Source organism: Mytilus galloprovincialis, chromosome 14 (genome assembly GCF_965363235.1).
Source record: "Mytilus galloprovincialis chromosome 14, xbMytGall1.hap1.1, whole genome shotgun sequence".
NCBI lineage: Eukaryota > Metazoa > Mollusca > Bivalvia > Mytilida > Mytilidae > Mytilus > Mytilus galloprovincialis.
Window position 1 is genome coordinate 50,139,977 of NC_134851.1, and position 19,253 is coordinate 50,159,229.

The 19,253-nt window shown below is 31.0% G+C and overlaps 1 protein-coding gene across 3 annotated transcripts in view; it reads left to right on the top strand.

The window, feature by feature from the left end:
• LOC143059633 (dynein axonemal heavy chain 7-like) overlaps positions 1–19,253 on the top strand; it is a 63,782-nt gene that overhangs the window by 11,250 nt on the left and 33,279 nt on the right. The window contains exons 13-38 of one of the 3 annotated variants that reach the window (XM_076233147.1): positions 56–169; positions 1,347–1,361; positions 2,931–3,058; positions 3,387–3,690; positions 4,619–4,765; positions 5,642–5,778; positions 6,175–6,310; positions 6,618–6,887; positions 7,271–7,419; positions 8,020–8,293; positions 8,535–8,641; positions 8,924–9,122; positions 9,492–9,955; positions 10,329–10,497; positions 10,944–11,387; positions 11,968–12,201; positions 12,503–12,616; positions 13,524–13,673; positions 14,058–14,420; positions 15,436–15,567; positions 15,887–15,982; positions 16,429–16,554; positions 17,132–17,329; positions 17,634–17,789; positions 18,293–18,588; positions 19,069–19,089. In XM_076233147.1, the coding sequence (XP_076089262.1) occupies positions 56–169; positions 1,347–1,361; positions 2,931–3,058; positions 3,387–3,690; positions 4,619–4,765; positions 5,642–5,778; positions 6,175–6,310; positions 6,618–6,887; positions 7,271–7,419; positions 8,020–8,293; positions 8,535–8,641; positions 8,924–9,122; positions 9,492–9,955; positions 10,329–10,497; positions 10,944–11,387; positions 11,968–12,201; positions 12,503–12,616; positions 13,524–13,673; positions 14,058–14,420; positions 15,436–15,567; positions 15,887–15,982; positions 16,429–16,554; positions 17,132–17,329; positions 17,634–17,789; positions 18,293–18,588; positions 19,069–19,089 (4,943 nt within the window). The remainder of the gene's footprint in view (positions 1–55; positions 170–1,346; positions 1,362–2,930; positions 3,059–3,386; positions 3,691–4,618; positions 4,766–5,641; positions 5,779–6,174; positions 6,311–6,617; positions 6,888–7,270; positions 7,420–8,019; positions 8,294–8,534; positions 8,642–8,923; positions 9,123–9,491; positions 9,956–10,328; positions 10,498–10,943; positions 11,388–11,967; positions 12,202–12,502; positions 12,617–13,523; positions 13,674–14,057; positions 14,421–15,435; positions 15,568–15,886; positions 15,983–16,428; positions 16,555–17,131; positions 17,330–17,633; positions 17,790–18,292; positions 18,589–19,068; positions 19,090–19,253) is intronic. The other 2 variants (XM_076233148.1, XM_076233149.1) reach the window with 2 other exon arrangements.

A 19,253-nucleotide genomic window follows, 5' to 3' on the forward strand; every position in this document is an offset into this window, starting at 1 on the left:
GTATTGTTGACCTAATCTTAATAGATATATAAATGATGTTGTAATTTGTTTGTAGGCTGAACAAGATGTTGAACAGTTTATGAAGGAAGAACACTCATTTGAGGACTACTCCAAGGAAGTAATGAAATATACAAATCTGTCACAAGAAATAGCCTATAACTCACAAAAGGTAAAAAACATAATCTGTTGAAAAGATAAGAGTTTTGTTTTCAGAATATATATTTCACTTAACATCTTTACACTTTAGAAAAGTCAAGTTAAAACATTAACATGGATTGTTCATATTAAGTTATGCAGAGAAATAAAAAAAACATTTGTTTTTGCACATATATAAGGGTTTTAGAACAGATGTTTTTCTCAATAAATTATAAACAAATGTCAAAAACATCACCCTATAAGTGAGTCTTGTATGAATGTAAGGGGGATAATCTTATATTAATTAACTGCATATAATTGACATTTTAATTTTATAAATCTGCCAGATAGAGGATTTGGTATAAATCACTATAGGTGTTTTTTGGAAAGGCTTTGTCTCACCTGTATTGTGCAGTTGTGAATGTACTATAGTCATTGTAGAAGATGATCAACACTACTTTGTTGCATGCCAATTATGTTAAAAATTTCAAGGTTAAATAGAAATATGTGTAATGGTACTTCAGAAAAAAAGAAATTCTTTTTGAAACTAAAGAATTATTAAATATGAAAAACGTTAAGTTTATGGGGATTAGATAGGTGAAGAATTTTAATTGTGGGTCATGACATCAAACAATGGCTACTGAGGAATCACATTACACAGGCTATAGACAGGTTACTGAAGGTTCATTTTGACGGGTTACTAAGAGTTCACATGAGACATCTTGTTTATATTTTAGTAGAAATTTGTCACTGTCTTTCTACAGATGATACTAAACTAATAATTTGATTAAAAAACAGTTTGGTTTATGAAATATATTTGCATGTTTAATAGCTTGCTCACATTAACTAGAAGGACGCATATATATCATAGTATAGAATGAGAATATAATTGTACAACATACTTATCAGTGAGGATGTTTCAATAAAATTTAATAGTTGAATTTACTTCAGGTGTTTCTGTTATTTGAATTTTACCTTAATAGACACAATAGCAAAATAAAAGATTTGATTGTGGAAAACATTATCATAATGTTTTACATTAAATTAAATGTTAAATGCAAGAGATCTTGAATTCTCTCACTCCTATGGAAGTATGTTGAAGCAAAATGTAGATTTTATATTGTATGAATGGTTAGCATATATATATTTCAGATTTTTTTTTACACTTATTTTTATGTTAACCTTCACATTCTTTTATCATTACGACACAGACAGGGATGAGAAAGGTATAAAATCTGTGATGAAATGTCACAACGAGTTTGAAAATAGAAGTCTTTGTAGATATATTTTCTTTTCTCTTAAATTGCAGAAGACCTCTCTCAGATTTACTTTGTCAGGATTTACTACATTATATTTTGTATTTCTTAAAATAATTCTTGTATACAAAATTTTCAGTTTGAAATATAATTGAAAAATCTGAGACAGTGCTTAGCATATTTTCTAATACTTTGTCACAAATCTTCGTGATTTCTTCAGTTACTAGTAATTATTAGGAAAATATGTTTTCCAATATTGTTTTAAATGCGAAGGATTACCAGACTTTTATAAATAGATGTGCATTTATGGTTTAGTTTTTTCTTAGACTAAATTTAGCAGATTATTGTACTTTTGTTTGCTGAAAGTTATCATGAAAATGCAAAAGGAGAATGATTAGTCAACAAGCTTTTAGAAGGATGCATTACAATGATAAAATGTTTGATTTTTATATTTGTATAAATTTTATCACAGCAGATATATATGTGATCATAATCACTATCATTATTATCATAAATTTGATTGAAACTTTTAAGCAAAGTAATCACTAGTTCATCACTGATCTTATGGAAAGTCTCGATTAGAACTGTGATTGACACATTGTATGATTGTTACAATTTATGCTTCAATGAAGTAATCTATGTATTACATGAAATTTTAAAAGAATAAAATGTTGCCCTGTAGAATCAATTTTAAGATTTCTCTTTATGTTGTAGTTTGTATAGAAAATGGTGTTGGTTATTTCCCTTGTTTTATTTCTGCACTTTATTCTCATCACATTTAACATTGATATATAAAATATTACTTTATTAACCCTCTAAAAAGTCCTATAAAGTTTTTGTTCATTTAATACTCAAACTTTAAAAATGGCATGCAAGTCCGGTCATTTCAATGCTAGCAACAGGAATATGAAATGAAAAACATTTTGAATTTTGTTTTTAGTACCCTTTCTCAGCCATTTATATTAAAGATAGGTGCTAGCTTAAGGGGGTAGACCTTGGTTCAGGGAGACAACTCTTTAAATCATCAGTACGTTTGTAAAAGTCAAGTGCATCAATGTATTTTAAGCATTTACCTGAAACAGATTGAAAATAATCTATGTAACATAGAAGCTTAGAATATATTTAAAAAAATGGTTGACACAAACGTACTGATGATTTTAAGAGTTATTTCCCTTAACCTAGGTCTACCTCCTTAAGTCTCTTAATTATTCATAGACATTTTTATCTGGTTATAAATTTTGAGAAAGTAAAACCCAAAGGGTGTTTTGAAATAAATTACCAACAAATATTTTAACTAAAACATGTTATGTAAATTACAGAAATGAGCTTTTTCATCATAAATTTCTTTAAAACTACATGAGTATTTGTTCTCAAACTTTTTTTTACCAGTTAAGAAATATTACTTCATTTTGAATGTTAACCTTAAGTGTTGACCTTGTGATTGTAGTGTACAATATATAACCTTTAACCTTTAACTTCTGTTTTTACAAAATTTGTATTTGCTAAGCATTATATTTAATGAGATATTTTATAACACAGATTGTTCGTCTGGGTATGTTTGAAGTTAACTGTGAAGAGTTGATCAGAACCTTGACGAAGAGAGCAGAAGCATTGTGTCAGAAACTTCTGTCTAAAATGCTGACAGACCACAAAGAAGCCAATGAAAGGTAAGGATAACAACTAGGTCATGTTCATAAAAATGAAAACCAAAAACTTATAAATTTCATGGTTTTTGAAGTGATTTTCTTAATTTACCTTCATCAGGAACGCTCAAAACCCAATTTGAAACCCAAGAATGTATTATAACCTAAACAGTTGAAGGACAAAAAATATAACATTGAGTAAATACCTACTTGTTTACAATTTTTTAATCGCCTATTTTATTGAATTAAAGAATTATTTTTACATAATTCTAAAAATCTTTCATATTTAAAGTAGAAGTTTTATTTTATATTTCATTTAAATTATTATTTTGATTTACTCCAATTTTTTCAGATTGAAGAAAGAATATGAGGAGATTGCTCAGAAAGCCCTTACAACACCAGCTAACACTGAGCAGTTGATGGAACTCAAAGAATACATAGAAAAAGTAGAATCAGACATTATCTTCCAATTAGAGAAGAAATTAGTGGAGTCAAAGGACCGTCTAACATTCTTGTTTGATCATACCACATTTCAGTCTGCCGATCTGAAATTGAATGCTGGTGTGTTTATCTGGCACCAGAGAATGCCTGCCGTGTTTAATGAACATAAAGTGATAGTCGCTGAGAAGAGAAATCAATATGAAGATTCTCTCAAGGTATGTAACTTATCCTTAATGCTCTTCTTGTTAAGTTCAGTGCAATACATCAAAATAAAGTTTGGTATTTTTATCAATGCAAAAAATGTGACTGGGGATGTTCAGATTATATAAAACACAAATTCTATGTTTCCTTATTTTAATCAGAGATTTATCTGAATCTATACTTACTATATAATTTCAATTAACATTGGTCAATATGCTATTGTCTGCTCCTGGTTGGGTTTTTGTCTCTGACATATTCCCCAATTCCATTCTCAATTTTATTAGGTTGAGTCATTGATTAGTTTGAGATAATAAACACATTCAAACTGAGATAATAAACACATTCAAACATATTTGAATTGGAGATTGTTTTCCTTTATAAGCCCTTTTTTTATTTAAGGAATGACTGTAATATTTTTTCTGTCTATGAAGAAATAACATTAAAAATTTGGTGCACACTGAATAACGCGTGTAACAGGTTATTTAACAGTGTGCACCACATTTTTTATGTTATTTCGAAAATAGACAGAAAAAATATTACAGTCATTTCTTATAATTTAATTCTAAATTCCATTTTAAACCGTAGAAAACCATGAAAAAACGTTGATGATGTCACGGTAACATGACTAAATTATGTCGATGGGCTCATAACAAAATAACGTCAGCCAATCAGAAGACACGTTACATCCAAAATTAAATTATTTAAAGTTTGGATTACAAAGTTAAAGAATGGTGTGGTATCTTTGACACGTGAACTTTTATAAATTTAATCAAATTTTTAACTCCCAGGAATATCATATAATTGTGGAGTTTTTAAGACCTTTTATTTTGTTCCTAAATATTTGACAGTTTAGTCATCTCTATCATGTTATAATTTTCTATGTAAATGTTTTGCTGTATCAAACCAAAACTTTTGATTTAATATTTCATTTACTTTTGCCAGGTGAGAAGAGAGAGATTCCAGGAGGAGCTGGACAGTTACCTGAAACAGGTGGAAGAATTCTCTACATATGGTGATCTCAATGAGATCAATAAATACTTGAAGAAATCCCAGAACTTAGATGGCAAACTTCAAGCAGCTGCAGAAAAGGTAAACTTATATCAGCTTATCAGATTATTGAAACAGTCATAACCTTAGAAATAAAACAGTTGGTCCTCATGTGCAAAATGCATAAATTTTGACATTATTTCATTCCTTGACCTGGAAAACCCAGGGATGCCATTAAATGCATCCAACTGTAGTCTGCATGCAGAGTGGACCCCAGTGAACACATTAATCACAACAGTTCTTAGGTCGAAGTGAATCTGATCTTGGTACACTACAGAAGGTCATTTGCACAAATTAAATGAAATTTTCAGATTTTTTAAAAATTAACTGGACCTGCAACCAGGAATAGTTGTTAATTTATGATCAGTAGTTATATGGCCCCAATTTATGATCAGAAGTTATATGGCCCCTTGTTCACACTATTTGTAAAGGTTTAAGGCCTCATAACTTCGTGCGTCAGATCTTGTGTGGAAGCCCACCCCTCCAAAAAAAAAATGATTTGTCTGATTTTAATTTTCAAAGCGTATTTAAACTCAAAATTAACATTAAAACTGAGAAACATGGCAATTAATAGTGTAAGATTGAGGATACATGCATTCACTTCGATATAATAGTTGAACATTGACCTCCAAATGTATGGAGCACCATTGGAGCCAAATAACAGTGTTTTGGGTACGGCCGTAATATTACGATCCCAATAAGGGTTAATATTTTATTATAAGTTGGGACTCAAAAAAGTTTTAAAAGTAAATTTTATTATAATTTTTTTTTGGACATGTGATGATTTCTGTCATGGTCTACAAGAGCAACAAAAGATATAAGCATTTTCCCATTTTGATATTATTTTTTTTTGTACATTTTGAGTCATGATTTTATAACTCATGTATATTTTTTTCAAATTTAATTTGTAATATTTAGATTGAAGCCTTCAACCTTGAAGAAGAAGCATTCGGTTGGAATACTACACAGTATCCCCAGCGACAGACGATCCTAAATACACTGAAACCATACCTCAGTTTGTATGAAATGACTGTAGAGTTCCAGAATAAGCACAAGTAAGTTAACATCTACAGTACCTCAAAACATATATATTGAAATAAGAAGATGTGGTATGAATGCTGATGAGACAACAATCTATCAGAGACAGGTAAAGGTAATTGTACAGCCTTCTATAAGTTGGGAAAACCCATACATATAACTATAATTCACTAATAGTTAGCTTTGGAAGGCATCTCAATAATAGATTTAAAAATATTGCTAAAGAATATACCAATGATCTTAAATTATGCTCAAAACAACAAACTAAAAAACAATAGCAAAAATCTATAGCAGATAGTTATTGAATTAAAGACTCCAGAGTAGAGATAGGCAAAGAAAAAATGTAAGATTTTTGTGTATGTTACATATTTTATGATGATACAATAATAATTTGTTATTTTGTTTTTGTTAAGTGACTGGATGAATGGTCCAATGGTTGGAGTTGACCCTGATGATGTTGAGAATGAGGTTGGAAATTACTGGAGAGCTCTGTATAAACTAGAGAAACAGTTTGATTCTATCCCACAAGCCAAGAAAATGGCAGGAAAGGTAAGAATAATATGGACACTTCCCATTATGCAATTCAAATGATGAGTTATGCTCCCTGATATCTATTTATCCATGCAATTGGTGTTAACTTGTGTAACTGTCATTCATAATTATAAAACTTGAACGCTTGAAGTAAAGGAGAAATTTATTTACAATTTTAGCTTGCAGAAAACATTTAAAATTTTGTATACTTATTTATGAATTGTAATAAAGGCAGTAGTATATCGCTGTTCAATAGTCATAAATTGCTGAAACCAAAACAAATCCAGGTCACAAGTTACTTATTTTAATATCTCTCATTTTATAGGTTAAATCTACAGTTGAAGAGTTCAGAGAAAACATGCCACTTATCCAGACCTTATTCAACCCTGGTATAAGAGATCGTCATTGGGACCAGATCTCTGAGATCTGTAACATAGACCCACCATTACGTCCTGATGAGACATATAACCTGAAGAAGTTTGTTGAGATGGGTCTGGACCAGTTTATTCCCAAGTTTGAGTCCATCAGTGAGGCAGCCAGTAAGGAATTCTCATTGGAGAAGGCCATGAAAAAGATGAAAGAAGAATGGGCACCTGTAAGTAATTAAACATTGATAACCTTCCTCTCAATACAAATTACCTCTCCTTTCAACATCAATAATCTCCCTTTACAACAGTTCTATCACATTTATGACCATTGACATATTATTGATTCTTTGTATGTCCATCAAAGATGATCATTGTTCAAATTTTGCATTTTAGTCTAGGGGACAAAAAAACAAAGCATGTTTAATTTCTCTACTATTCTGAAATGTTGCTAGGACTATCAGCTAGTTCATTGATTTTGTAATAATTTGGTTTCTATTTCCAAATTGCAAAGAGCATGCAGGATTAAAAATAATCTGTATCCTCTTAAAACTAATCAAGTTTGTTTTTATCAGATGTTCATTTTATTTATAATACTTCCCTGTTTTGGTAGATGGAGTTGATTACTATCCCATACCGTGACACAGGAACCAACATCCTGTCATCTGTGGATGATATTCAGTTGTTACTTGATGACCACATTGTCAAAACACAGACCATGAGAGGTTCTCCCTTCATCAAACCATTTGAAGATGAAATTAAGTAAGTATTAGGATACAGTTTTACCTGTAGTTATGATAGAAATGAAAACTTTTGAAGACTGCAACATAAGTGTACATGACTCGTGTCTCTATAATAACAAGCATTATGGTGTAATAGCAAATATAAAAAAGAAGATGTGGTATTATTGCCAATGAGACAACTATCCACAAAAGACCAAAATGACACAGACATTAACAACTATAGGTCACCGTACAGCCTTCAACAATGAGCAAAGCCCATATCGCATAGTCAGCTATAAAAGGCCCCGATAAGACAATGTAAAACAATTCAAACGAGAAAACTAACGGCCTTATTTATGTAAAAAAAGAACGAAAAGACTGGTATACTCAAAGTCAGAATAATGTATCATGGAAGGATGGCTCTTGGGAACTGTTACCTTTTGAACTAGCACATTCACAAATTGACTGAGCTTGTCAGTCTCATACAAAACACAGTTGATATTCATGTTCTCCTTCTTTTCAAGTATTAAATTTACCTCTAAACTTTACTATCATCCATCATCTATTTATAATAACAATCAGTTAAAGCTTGAAAACAATTAACAGACTATCAAATTCATTGTCATATTTTTTTCTTCAGAGAATGGGAGTCCAAGCTGATCCTGTTACAAGATGTTCTGGATGAATGGTTGAAGGTACAAGCCACCTGGTTATACCTGGAACCCATCTTCAGCTCTCCCGACATCATGGCACAGATGCCTGAGGAAGGAAGGAGATTCACAACTGTCGACAAAAACTGGAGAGAAATCATGAAGAAAGTCAATCTAGATAAACATGTACTAGCAGTCATTGAAATCGATAAATTACTGGATGGGTTGAAGAAATCCAATGAGTTACTTGAGCTCATTCAAAAGGTAATTGATATAATAACAATTTGGTTTTAGTTCAACAGCTAAAAGATTTTGAAAAGTAAGACTTTTTCAGATGAAAGCCTTTATATAAAATGGTAAAGTGATTATATATCTTGAAACAACAGTGTTGGATGTAGGTTGTTGAACATGACAATTTTACTTTAGATTAATTGGCGGTTTTTAATGCGATTTTGTAAGGAATTTTTGAGAAAGACTCAGATCTGTAATGTTGACTATATTTCAGGGTTTGAATGACTATTTGGAGAAGAAACGACTGTACTTCCCAAGATTTTTCTTCTTGTCTAATGATGAGTTGTTGGAAATTCTGTCAGAAACCAAAGATCCCAAGAGGTAATATTTAAATAAACAATCATCCAGACTAACTTATCATTGGGATAACAAAAAATACTTATATGCACAAAATAATCATCTGCTATTTCATTCTTTATATCAGCAATTTATACTTGTGATTAGTTTAGGTAAATTAATTTTGCATTTATTTGAGACCTTAATATTAACCTTTGACCCATGTTGCAAACATTGTTCATCCTTGACCTTTTTAAAAGTTTTCACAGCCTTTCCTTGTATGTTCAGAAATGCAAGAGGAATAATGTCTTCTCCTTTTATTTCTAGAGTACAGCCTCATTTGAAGAAATGCTTTGAAGGTATTAATAGCCTGGAGTTCACAGACACTTTAGATATAACCCACATGAAGAGTAGTGAAGGTGAAGTTGTCCTCTTGAGTGACACCATCTCAACATCAAAGGCTAGAGGTCAAGTAGAAAAGTGGTTGCTAGAACTGGAGTCAGACATGATCAAATCTCTACAAAAGGTAATATGTTAATGTGCACTTAAATGTAACAGTCAGTTGAAATAAAATATGAAAAATGATGAAAAGAAACCGTATTTAAAAGTTTTAAAGTGTACATTCAAAGGTATTGATAAAAGTTTTGAATCCACCAAAATAATAACCGCCAAAATATTTCGAATATTTTATTCAATGAAAATCACGATATTTTTACACCCGCAAAAATAACCTGCTATACGGTTATTCTTTCTAACAACAGTTTCCCAAAGATTTATTTTTAAAGGTGAAAAACCATAAATTCTATCTGTAGGAATGTTAGATACTAAACCATGAAAATTGGCACCACTAAGAACACTTTATTTTACATTTTTTTATTTAAAACTATTATTTTAGGTAACGGAAGAAGCAGTTGATGCCTATGTCAAAGAGATAAGAGAAGACTGGGTCAAGACCTGGCCAGGACAAGCTGTACTCGCTGTGACGGCCAAATACTGGACAGACTACATTCATGCTGCTATGCAAAAGGGTGGTGATGCACTTGCTGGGTATCTTGCAATCAGTAATGAGCAGATCAATAACATTGTAGCAATGGTACGAGGTCAGTTGTCCAAACAGAACCGAGTCACATTACAAGCTTTGATTGTATTGGATGTCCACGCCAGAGATGTGTTGGCCATATTGGTGGAACAAAAAATCAGCAGTGATATGGACTTTGCTTGGCTAAGTCAGCTGAGATATTATTGGGAAGACAAGAAAATGGTGACTAGGATGATCAACTCCCAACTTAATTATGGGTATGAATACCTCGGAAACACTGGACGTCTTGTCATCACTCCATTGACAGATAGATGTTACAGGTATATACAAGTCACTTTAATAAACAATTTACTTACTTATTTACTTTATACCATTATAAAAAATAAAAGTGTATGCAAATGACTTGAATATAGAATATTGACAACAAGTCATATAACTTCAAGACAAGTGCAAGGTGATATAAGAATATTTCCTTTGCTTTTTGTTTTGTTTTTTATTGTGACAATGTAAAGAAAATTTATACAATGGCTTATGTTGTAAAATGGTAATCCCTTGTTTAGAAAATAATTTACCTAATTTGATTAGTATTTCAGTGATGAAGATTATTATCATATTTTACTTACATATAATATATATTTTGTTTTTTTTATCATGTATATTTAATTTCTCATTATAATCTTTTTTCCCTTTTAGAACCCTATTTGGAGCTTTACATCTCCATTTAGGAGGTGCCCCAGAAGGACCTGCTGGTACTGGTAAAACAGAAACAACAAAAGATTTGGCCAAAGCTGTAGCCAAACAGTGTGTTGTGTTTAACTGTTCTGATGGTCTCGATTTCATTGCTTTGGGAAAATTCTTCAAGGTAGGCTGTGAATGAGATTTTTGGTTTGTTATTTTTTTGTTGTCTTTTCCACTTCTTAGAGGTGTGAGACTTTCTTTACTGTTTACATTCAGTGAATAAAAATTCTTGAAAGGAAATCATCAACCAAGTACTATTTTTAATGTATTTTTTTTTTATTTAGAGAATGGTTTAAAGTTACCAATGGTAAATGACCTTTGTATTTTAAGTGATAAACATAATACTTCAATTTCATTGGATTTACTTAAATTTTGCACTGGTTGACCTAGTGACATTTGCAAAACAACAATATTTAAATCTTGTATTATTCATTGCCATGTTATAGGTACAGAGATAAACCATTTAAAAAGTATTAAAATCTTACCATACAAAAGCTGAGTTATCCTTGCACAGGATAAAGGATTCATGGTCAAATTATTCTACTAAATACTATATTGTTTTGTCTTTAGGGTTTGGCATCTTGTGGTGCTTGGTCATGCTTTGATGAGTTCAACAGAATTGATTTAGAAGTGTTGTCTGTGGTCGCTCAACAGATTTTGACTATCCAGAGAGGTATTGTAGCTGGACAGACCACTCTCCTCTTTGAAGGTACAGAAATAAAACTGGATCCCACATGTTCTGTCTTCATTACAATGAACCCAGGTTACGCTGGACGATCTGAACTTCCTGACAATTTGAAAGCTTTGTTCAGAACTGTTGCTATGATGGTACCAGATTATGCCCTGATTGCTGAGATTTCCTTGTATTCTTGTGGTTTTGTACAAGCCAGACCTCTGTCTGTAAAGATCGTAGCTGTCTACAGACTGTGCTCAGAACAGTTATCATCACAGCATCACTACGATTATGGAATGAGAGCTGTCAAATCTGTGCTTACTGCTGCTGCTAATCTAAAGGTATGAATCACTTATTGCAATATCTCAAGCTGTCTACCTTATCTTCACATCTGTGCTTACTGCTGCTGCTAATCAAAAGGTAGGAATTACTTATTGCAATATCTCAAGCTGTCTACCTTATCTTCACATTAAATACTAATAGTTACCTGTCAATTTGATTCTTGCAGATTTTGTGGAATACTTATAAAAATAAGGAGATGTAGTATAATAGCAAATGTGACAACTTTAAATCAAGTTAAAATGAAGTGGTTGTAAGCAATCATAGGCATCCGTACTGCCTTCAACAATAAGAATAATCTATACCATATAGTCAGGTATGAAAGGCTCTGACTTGAAAAACATGAAATAATTTGAGAAAACTAACGGGTAAATTTACAACATAACAATTTACGAAAAGCAATATAAACATAAACATGAACCAACGAAAACCACTGAACTACATGCTTCTGACTTGGGACAGGCACATTTGTTCATGTTTCTCACCAGAAAAAACAAATAGTTACACATGTTTTGAATGTGATTGTTTTGTTTTTTAATAATATTCAATATTCATAAAATTTACACACTTTTTAAATTTCAGCTGAAATATCCTGATGAAGATGAGAACATTCTGTTGTTAAGATCCATCATTGATGTCAACTTACCCAAGTTCTTGAACCATGACTTACCCCTTTTCCATGGTATTACATCTGACTTGTTCCCTGGAGTCAAACTGCCAGAACCAGATTACAAGATATTGAATGAGCATATCAGGAACAACTGTGATAAGAAAAATCTACAATGTGTACCTTTCTTCTTAGAGAAGATCCAACAGGTTGGTATTATGTTCTCCTTGTGCTTGTGTGTAGAAATCTTATAACTTTGACAAGAAACTCTCCCAGATATTGAATATGATTGTCTTTAAGTCTGCCAATATTCATTTCCAAGTATTTATATTTTTGATTTTATAGAGATATACTTTTTAAGAGATTTTTTACCATAAAGGATTTGTTTATTGATTTTTTACCCGCTGCTTGTGAAAAATATAATCAGATTAGTGAGGGGAAGGAAATTTTTGTTGGCCCATCTCAAAATTTATTTTATCATATGTTTTATATTATTTGTTGTATTTATAGGTTTATGAGATGATGATTGTTCGTCACGGTTTTATGATAGTTGGTGAACCGTTTGGTGGTAAAAGTGCAGCATACAAAACTTTGGCTCTGGCTTTAGGAGATATCCATGATGCAGTAAGTAGGCTGGAAGAAAAATTATACTGGAAAATATTTTAAGTATATAGAACAAAATCTTAACATAAGTAGAACAAAATCTTAACATAAGTTGAAAAGACAATAGAGGAATAAAAAACAATTAAAATCAACATTTCAGCTTTATCTACTTTGTAACTATCCAAATAAAATCAACAATTCAGCTTTATCTACTTTGTAACTATCCAATTAAAATCAACAATTCAGCTTTATCTACTTTGTAACTATCCAATTAAAATCAACATTTCAGCTTTATCTACTTTGTAACTATCCAATTAAAATCAACAATTCAGCTTTATCTACTTTGTAACTATCCAATTAAAATCAACAATTCAGCTTTATCTACTTTGTAACTATCCAATTAAAATCAACATTTCAGCTTTATCTACTTTGTAACTATCCAATTAAAATCAACAATTCAGCTTTATCTACTTTGTAACTATCCAATTAAAATCAACATTTCAGCTTTATCTACTTTGTAACTATCCAATTAAAATCAACAATTCAGCTTTATCTACTTTGTAACTATCCAAATTAAAATCAACAATTCAGCTTTATCTACTTTGTAACTATCCAATTAAAATCAACATTTCAGCTTTATCTACTTTGTAACTATCCAATTAAAATCAACATTTCAGCTTTATCTACTTTGTAACTATCCAAATAAAATCAACAATTCAGCTTTATCTACTTTGTAACTATCCAAATTTGCAACTCATAAACTTCAGTTATTGTGAACAGAATTTTGTGCCTTGGTGATTATTTGAGCATGTTAAAAAATAAATAAATTCACCAGCAATATTCTGAATAGATTGTTGGAAAATACTGGTAAAGTTTCAAAGTTTTTTCTCTAATTAAATTGATGTTATCATTGTACTGAATGTTTCAGGGTTTGATGGAAGAAAACAAAGTACAGATCACTGTCATTAATCCCAAGGCTATTTCCATGGGTCAGTTGTATGGTGCCTTTGATCCAGTTTCCCATGAGTGGTCAGATGGTGTCTTGGCTGTATCCTACAGAGCTTTTGCTTCATCCACTGTAAGTTGGTCATATTATTTTAAGAAGGACAATTGAATTTCACTTTTTATTACATACATGAACTTGCAAAAGTTCTTTCTCTGTATTGATCTTCTATAAATCAATTCTGTTATTTGATCTAATGATGGATTTTATTACTTACAAAGGTGTTTTCAAGATAAGACCTAATTAAAGTACTTGCATGATGCAAAATCATTTAAAAAAATAATTTATTAATTTTTAGTAAGATTGAGGAATATACTGGTTGAAAATTACATCAGTAAAGATTATGTAACATATTGGTCAGAAATAATTGTTTATTGCTAAAACTTTATGTGATTAAATACAAATTGATTCAAGATGTGTTGTAAAAACCCTAATATATTTTTATGATATTTCTGACAGACACCAGATCGTAAATGGTTGATCTTTGACGGCCCAGTTGATGCTATCTGGATTGAGAACATGAACACTGTGTTAGATGATAATAAAAAGCTATGTTTGATGAGTGGTGAAATTATTCAGCTAGCTCCAACAACTAACTTGATGTTTGAACCAATGGACTTAGAGGTGGCCTCCCCAGCCACTGTATCTAGGTGTGGTATGATTTACATGGAACCTCAGACTTTGGGGTGGCGTCCTATTGTAAAATCATGGCTCAATGATTTTCCAAAGTCCTTGTCAGAAATGCACAGATCAACTGTCAATGATATGTTTGAAAGATTTGTTGATGCTGGACTTCAACTTGTCAGGAAAGGTGGTATTAAGGTATGCTGGATTCTTAGCTAGTTAACTCAGTAAAATAGATAAGCTGAATGTTCAACTTGGAAAACTAGGTCACGATGCTTTGCATGAATTATAATCTAAAATGTCCCTGAGCATGTAGGTAAAAAGAAAGGAGTAGGTCCGGTAAGGGCCGAATTTGGCCTCAAATTTCAAGTTCATCTAACGAAAGATTTTGCACACTTTTTAAACACTTAAGTGTCTATTTCAATTGCTTCAATTAGTTTATGTGAAAGATTTTAACTGATTTAGTCATTAAAAAAGCCCAGATTCAAGCTTAAATATGAAAAATCTATCAAATATGCCAAAAAACGTCACTTTATAGATGTTTTTTTGTGAAAAATGAAAGTGGCCGCATCTGTGTTCATCCTCAACCTTTATATATGTTATGTATTATCATCAAATACAACTTGCATTTCAATATTATGAATGAACACGAATGCAATCACTTTCATTTAAGACGGAAACCGTCTAAAATTTAACTAAAATGCTAAAATTGTGAAGATTTCAGTAATTTAGCATGACTTAATGATGCTAGTACCCGATATATGTGCATTGTATTGTCAAAAACAGCCCATATTTATGTAGCAGCAGCATTCTACTTTCCAGTAAATAGCTTAAAGATTACATTTTCACAATTTTGTAAAACTGCTATATTTTGGGGCCAAAAAAGGGTCTTACTGAACCTACTCCTTTGTTGACATGCAAGTAGGAAGGGAAAAGAATGTTCCTACTAAAAAAATGTGTATATCAATTTTAAACAGTTGGTAGCTTCTTTGTGTTTAAAAAGTCAACATATTAGAGATGAAAATTGAATTGAATTTGACTAAATACTTTTTATAAATCTATTATAACTATTATCTACTATCTATATATAAATTATAAACGTCTTGGGATTTTGGTCTTTTCTCAACTAACCATCTAATAATGATAGTATATTAGTATTCTATTGTTGAAACAAATACAGAATTACATGTTAGAATTGTCCCATTTCTTGCAGGAATTATCCCCCACCACAGACACATCTATGGTGAAAGGATTGATGAATCTAATGGATTGTTTGATGGATGAATTCCAGGATGAGACAAAGATTGCTCAGATGGAGGAGAGAGAGATTATGTCATGGCTAGAGGTTTGTAAAATGTTTTAATTGTTACCAATGTCAATTCAGTCAGTCAAGGATAAAGAAAGCTAAAGGTTAATTTATCTGTTCATTTGTTTAGAAGTGGTTCTCAAAATTGCCTTAAATACATTTTGGTCACTAAATTGCGAAAACAGAACAGAAAAATTCCTTTTTGCATAAATGGAGAGTTAACTCTGTTGTTAGCAGCTATTAATTCTTCGTCAAAGAAGAGGAAATATAAAAATATATAAAGTGCACCTGATTTTTTGTATTCATTAATATTTTTTCCTTTCATTGCATGATTCCTAATTTGTGTTTTTATTTTCAGAGCATTTTCTTCTTTGGTTTTACATGGTCTATTGGTGCCAGTTGTTCTGATGATGGAAGAGTTAGGTTTGACAAACTCCTCAGAGAACTCATCTCTGTAAGTATAGTCAAATAATTAATCTAAGAAAATTACGTACGAGGCCATCTTTTTCTTTTAATGCTAGATATAGTAAAAAGATAACACTAATTTCTTTTTCAACAACAACTGAAAGTTATCCATTTTAAAGAAAATTTTATTTGTTACTAGAGTAAATTAAAAACAAAAAATAAATTATGTTTGACTACCACTACTTGAATAAAAATGGATAAGATTCTTTTATCTTTGTTAAATCATAATGTGTTTCAAAATAGACGGCATCATGTATTTTATTTATGTTTTTAAACCTTTTTTTATTGGATATTCAAAAAGGAAATATTGATTTAAATCTAGCTAAAAAATCAATATCTGTTATTGTCACAATTGAATTAAATAATTTATAACAAAGATATATAAATTTTTGTTAATCTTAAGTTTTAAAGCATTTTAATTGATTTGATTTGCAGGGAGGTATGTCAGAAGACACCAGATTAAAACTGAGTTTAGCTGAACTAGTAGAACCACCGATGAAACCATATTTGAATCCATTCCCACCTAAAGGCAAAATATATGATTACAGATTTGTAAAAGATGTAAGTATTATCATATAGTTGTGAAATTATAGTGGGCTATTTCAGGCTTCCAAGTTAAAAAAAAAAAGGAACTTTTGCACATTTGTTTTTTGTTTTGCCTGTAACGAAAAAAGGGAGCCATAGCAATCATACATTATTGTGTTTACTTATTTTACTGATAAATGGAATTAGTTTTCTTTGCAATTTACATTTAAGATCTTTTAATCATAGGTTGAAGTTTTTTTAGAAATCAGTTACAGTTTTGTTGTCAATTCTTCACAGAATTTTATGAAACTTGAAGTAAAAGCTTTTTTTTACAATGAATTCAGCAAAATTTAGAAAATATATTTTATTTCATTATTTTGTATCTCACTGAAAGAGGAGTGATATATTGATAAGTACTTTAAATAAATTAATATCCTGAAATTTTAGTTTTGTTTGCCCCAGATGACAGTTTTACTACTTATAAAAGTCAAATTTATAGCACAACTTATTTAAATTGAACGATGAAACTTTTTGCATACACTTGCAAAATAACTTAAAACTGTATAGTCTCGAAAATTATAAGTACTTTAAAATTGCATTTAACATTTTACAGGGAGCTGGAAAATGGGTTGCATGGAGTGAAACAATTAAGGACAGTCCACCAATTCCAAAGGACATAACCTTCAATGAGATTATCGTACCAACAGTAGACACAGTACGATATGAAGTACTTATGAGTATGTTGGTGCACCATCAGAAACCATGTCTGTTTGTTGGGCCAACTGGTACTGGAAAGAGTGTTTACATCACAGTAAGTAATGCAGATTAAACAAGACTGGTTCCCTGGTTTGTCCCCATTAATTCATGTTTGGTTTGGAGTTGTGGTAAGGCCCAAAAGCTGATGGGAAAGTTGTGACAGGAATTTTAATTTGATATCTATATTGCTAGTGTCAACTACAGAAAAAGAAGGGGAAAAAATATTGTTATTTATTTATTAAGATGTTCTGTCTTTATACAACAGGGAATTAAGCTTAATTTATAAGATTCAATGCAATTTATATTTGGATATTATTATTGGTTGAAGTTCTTTATTATATTTCTCATTGTCATTGTAGGATTTCTTGCTGAATAAACTTGACAAAGAAAGATACAAGCCCAATGTTGTCAACTTCTCTGCTCAGACATCAGCCAACCAGACACAGAATATTATCATGTCCAAACTAGATAAGAGGAGAAAAGGGGTTTATGGACCTCCTATGGGAAAGAAATCTGTAAGTATAACTGTTAATGATCATAACATCATATGTATATGAGTGTGTACAAGGTAGGTGGACTGTAACATCAATGTTACCTTTATTTACTACCATACTTGTGGTAATTGTAATTGTAATCGTTAATCAGCTGTAATTGATTACAATTTTTCAAGTAATCAGTGTAGTAAATTACTACCTATTAAAAGAGTAGCAGTAGTCATCAGTAGCTAATTAAATCATTGAACTAATATCAAGAGTAGACAACAAAAATAAATCCCGGTGTGTTTTTTATTAAGAAGAGCATGTAAATAATGCTTTGTCCAGTTGACAAACAAGTGAACTGAAATAATTTCAAATAAACTCATAAGCTTGAAGTACAATTATACATCAAGATATACTATGCACTTATTTTAACTATAAATAAAGAGCTGCTGAACCAACGCCTTATTTTTTGTGCTATAGACTTGTTTTAACTATGTAATGTAATAAATGGATCAAGCATTACTATGATATTGTTGCAGATTGTGTTTGTTGATGATCTTAACATGCCAATGAGGGAAACCTATGGAGCCCAGCCTCCAGTTGAATTACTGAGACAGTGGCTGGATCATTGGACATGGTATGACCTTAAAGAGGTCACGCCCATTAAATTGATTGACATCCAACTGATGGCTGCTATGGGGCCACCTGGTGGTGGTAGAAATGTAGTAACTCCTCGCTTCCTGGGACATTTCAATACTATAACTATAAATGAATTTGATGATGACAGTATGATAACTATCTTCAGAAAGATATTGGATTGGCATATTTCTGCAAGGTTTGTAAAGTCAATTGTACTGTTAATGATGGATGTAAAATAATGCCTTTTTAAACACGGCATAAATTTCAAATAGTTTCACACTGCCATGTGATAAGAAACTCATGGAAAATATACTTTTCTTTAAAAATAATAGGTGCTTTATAAGCAAGGGAGACTTTTGAAAGGATTTTTTTTCCTTTATGATTTCAAAAACACTTAAATTTAATATCTACTTCAAGACCTACATTTGTGTATGATAAGTGATTAGTAGCCTACAGTTGCACATTTGGACTTTTAAGTAAATGTAAGAGGAGAGGAATTAATTTCCAAAATCCCCCGTTTGGTAATTTAGCATACATGACCATAACTAATGGATGACCAATATCCAAAATTAAAACTTCCATTACTCCAACATTTATTTCAATGGGATAGCCCTTAGAAAACAAGGAAACATGGAATTTTATTAATGTACTAATAAAAGAAATTGAATGTTTTTAGATTTATTTCTAATCCTGGAGGGTATGAAATTATGTATTATATTATTTACTGTTACAAAACAATACTTGTTTCTCATGCCTTAGAAATCAAACTGTTGTCCTTGCTATGTATCCTCATCAAATATTAAAACAGTGATTTTGTTTTAAGTGTTTTATTTGATAAGCAAATCATTTACAAAAAGAAAT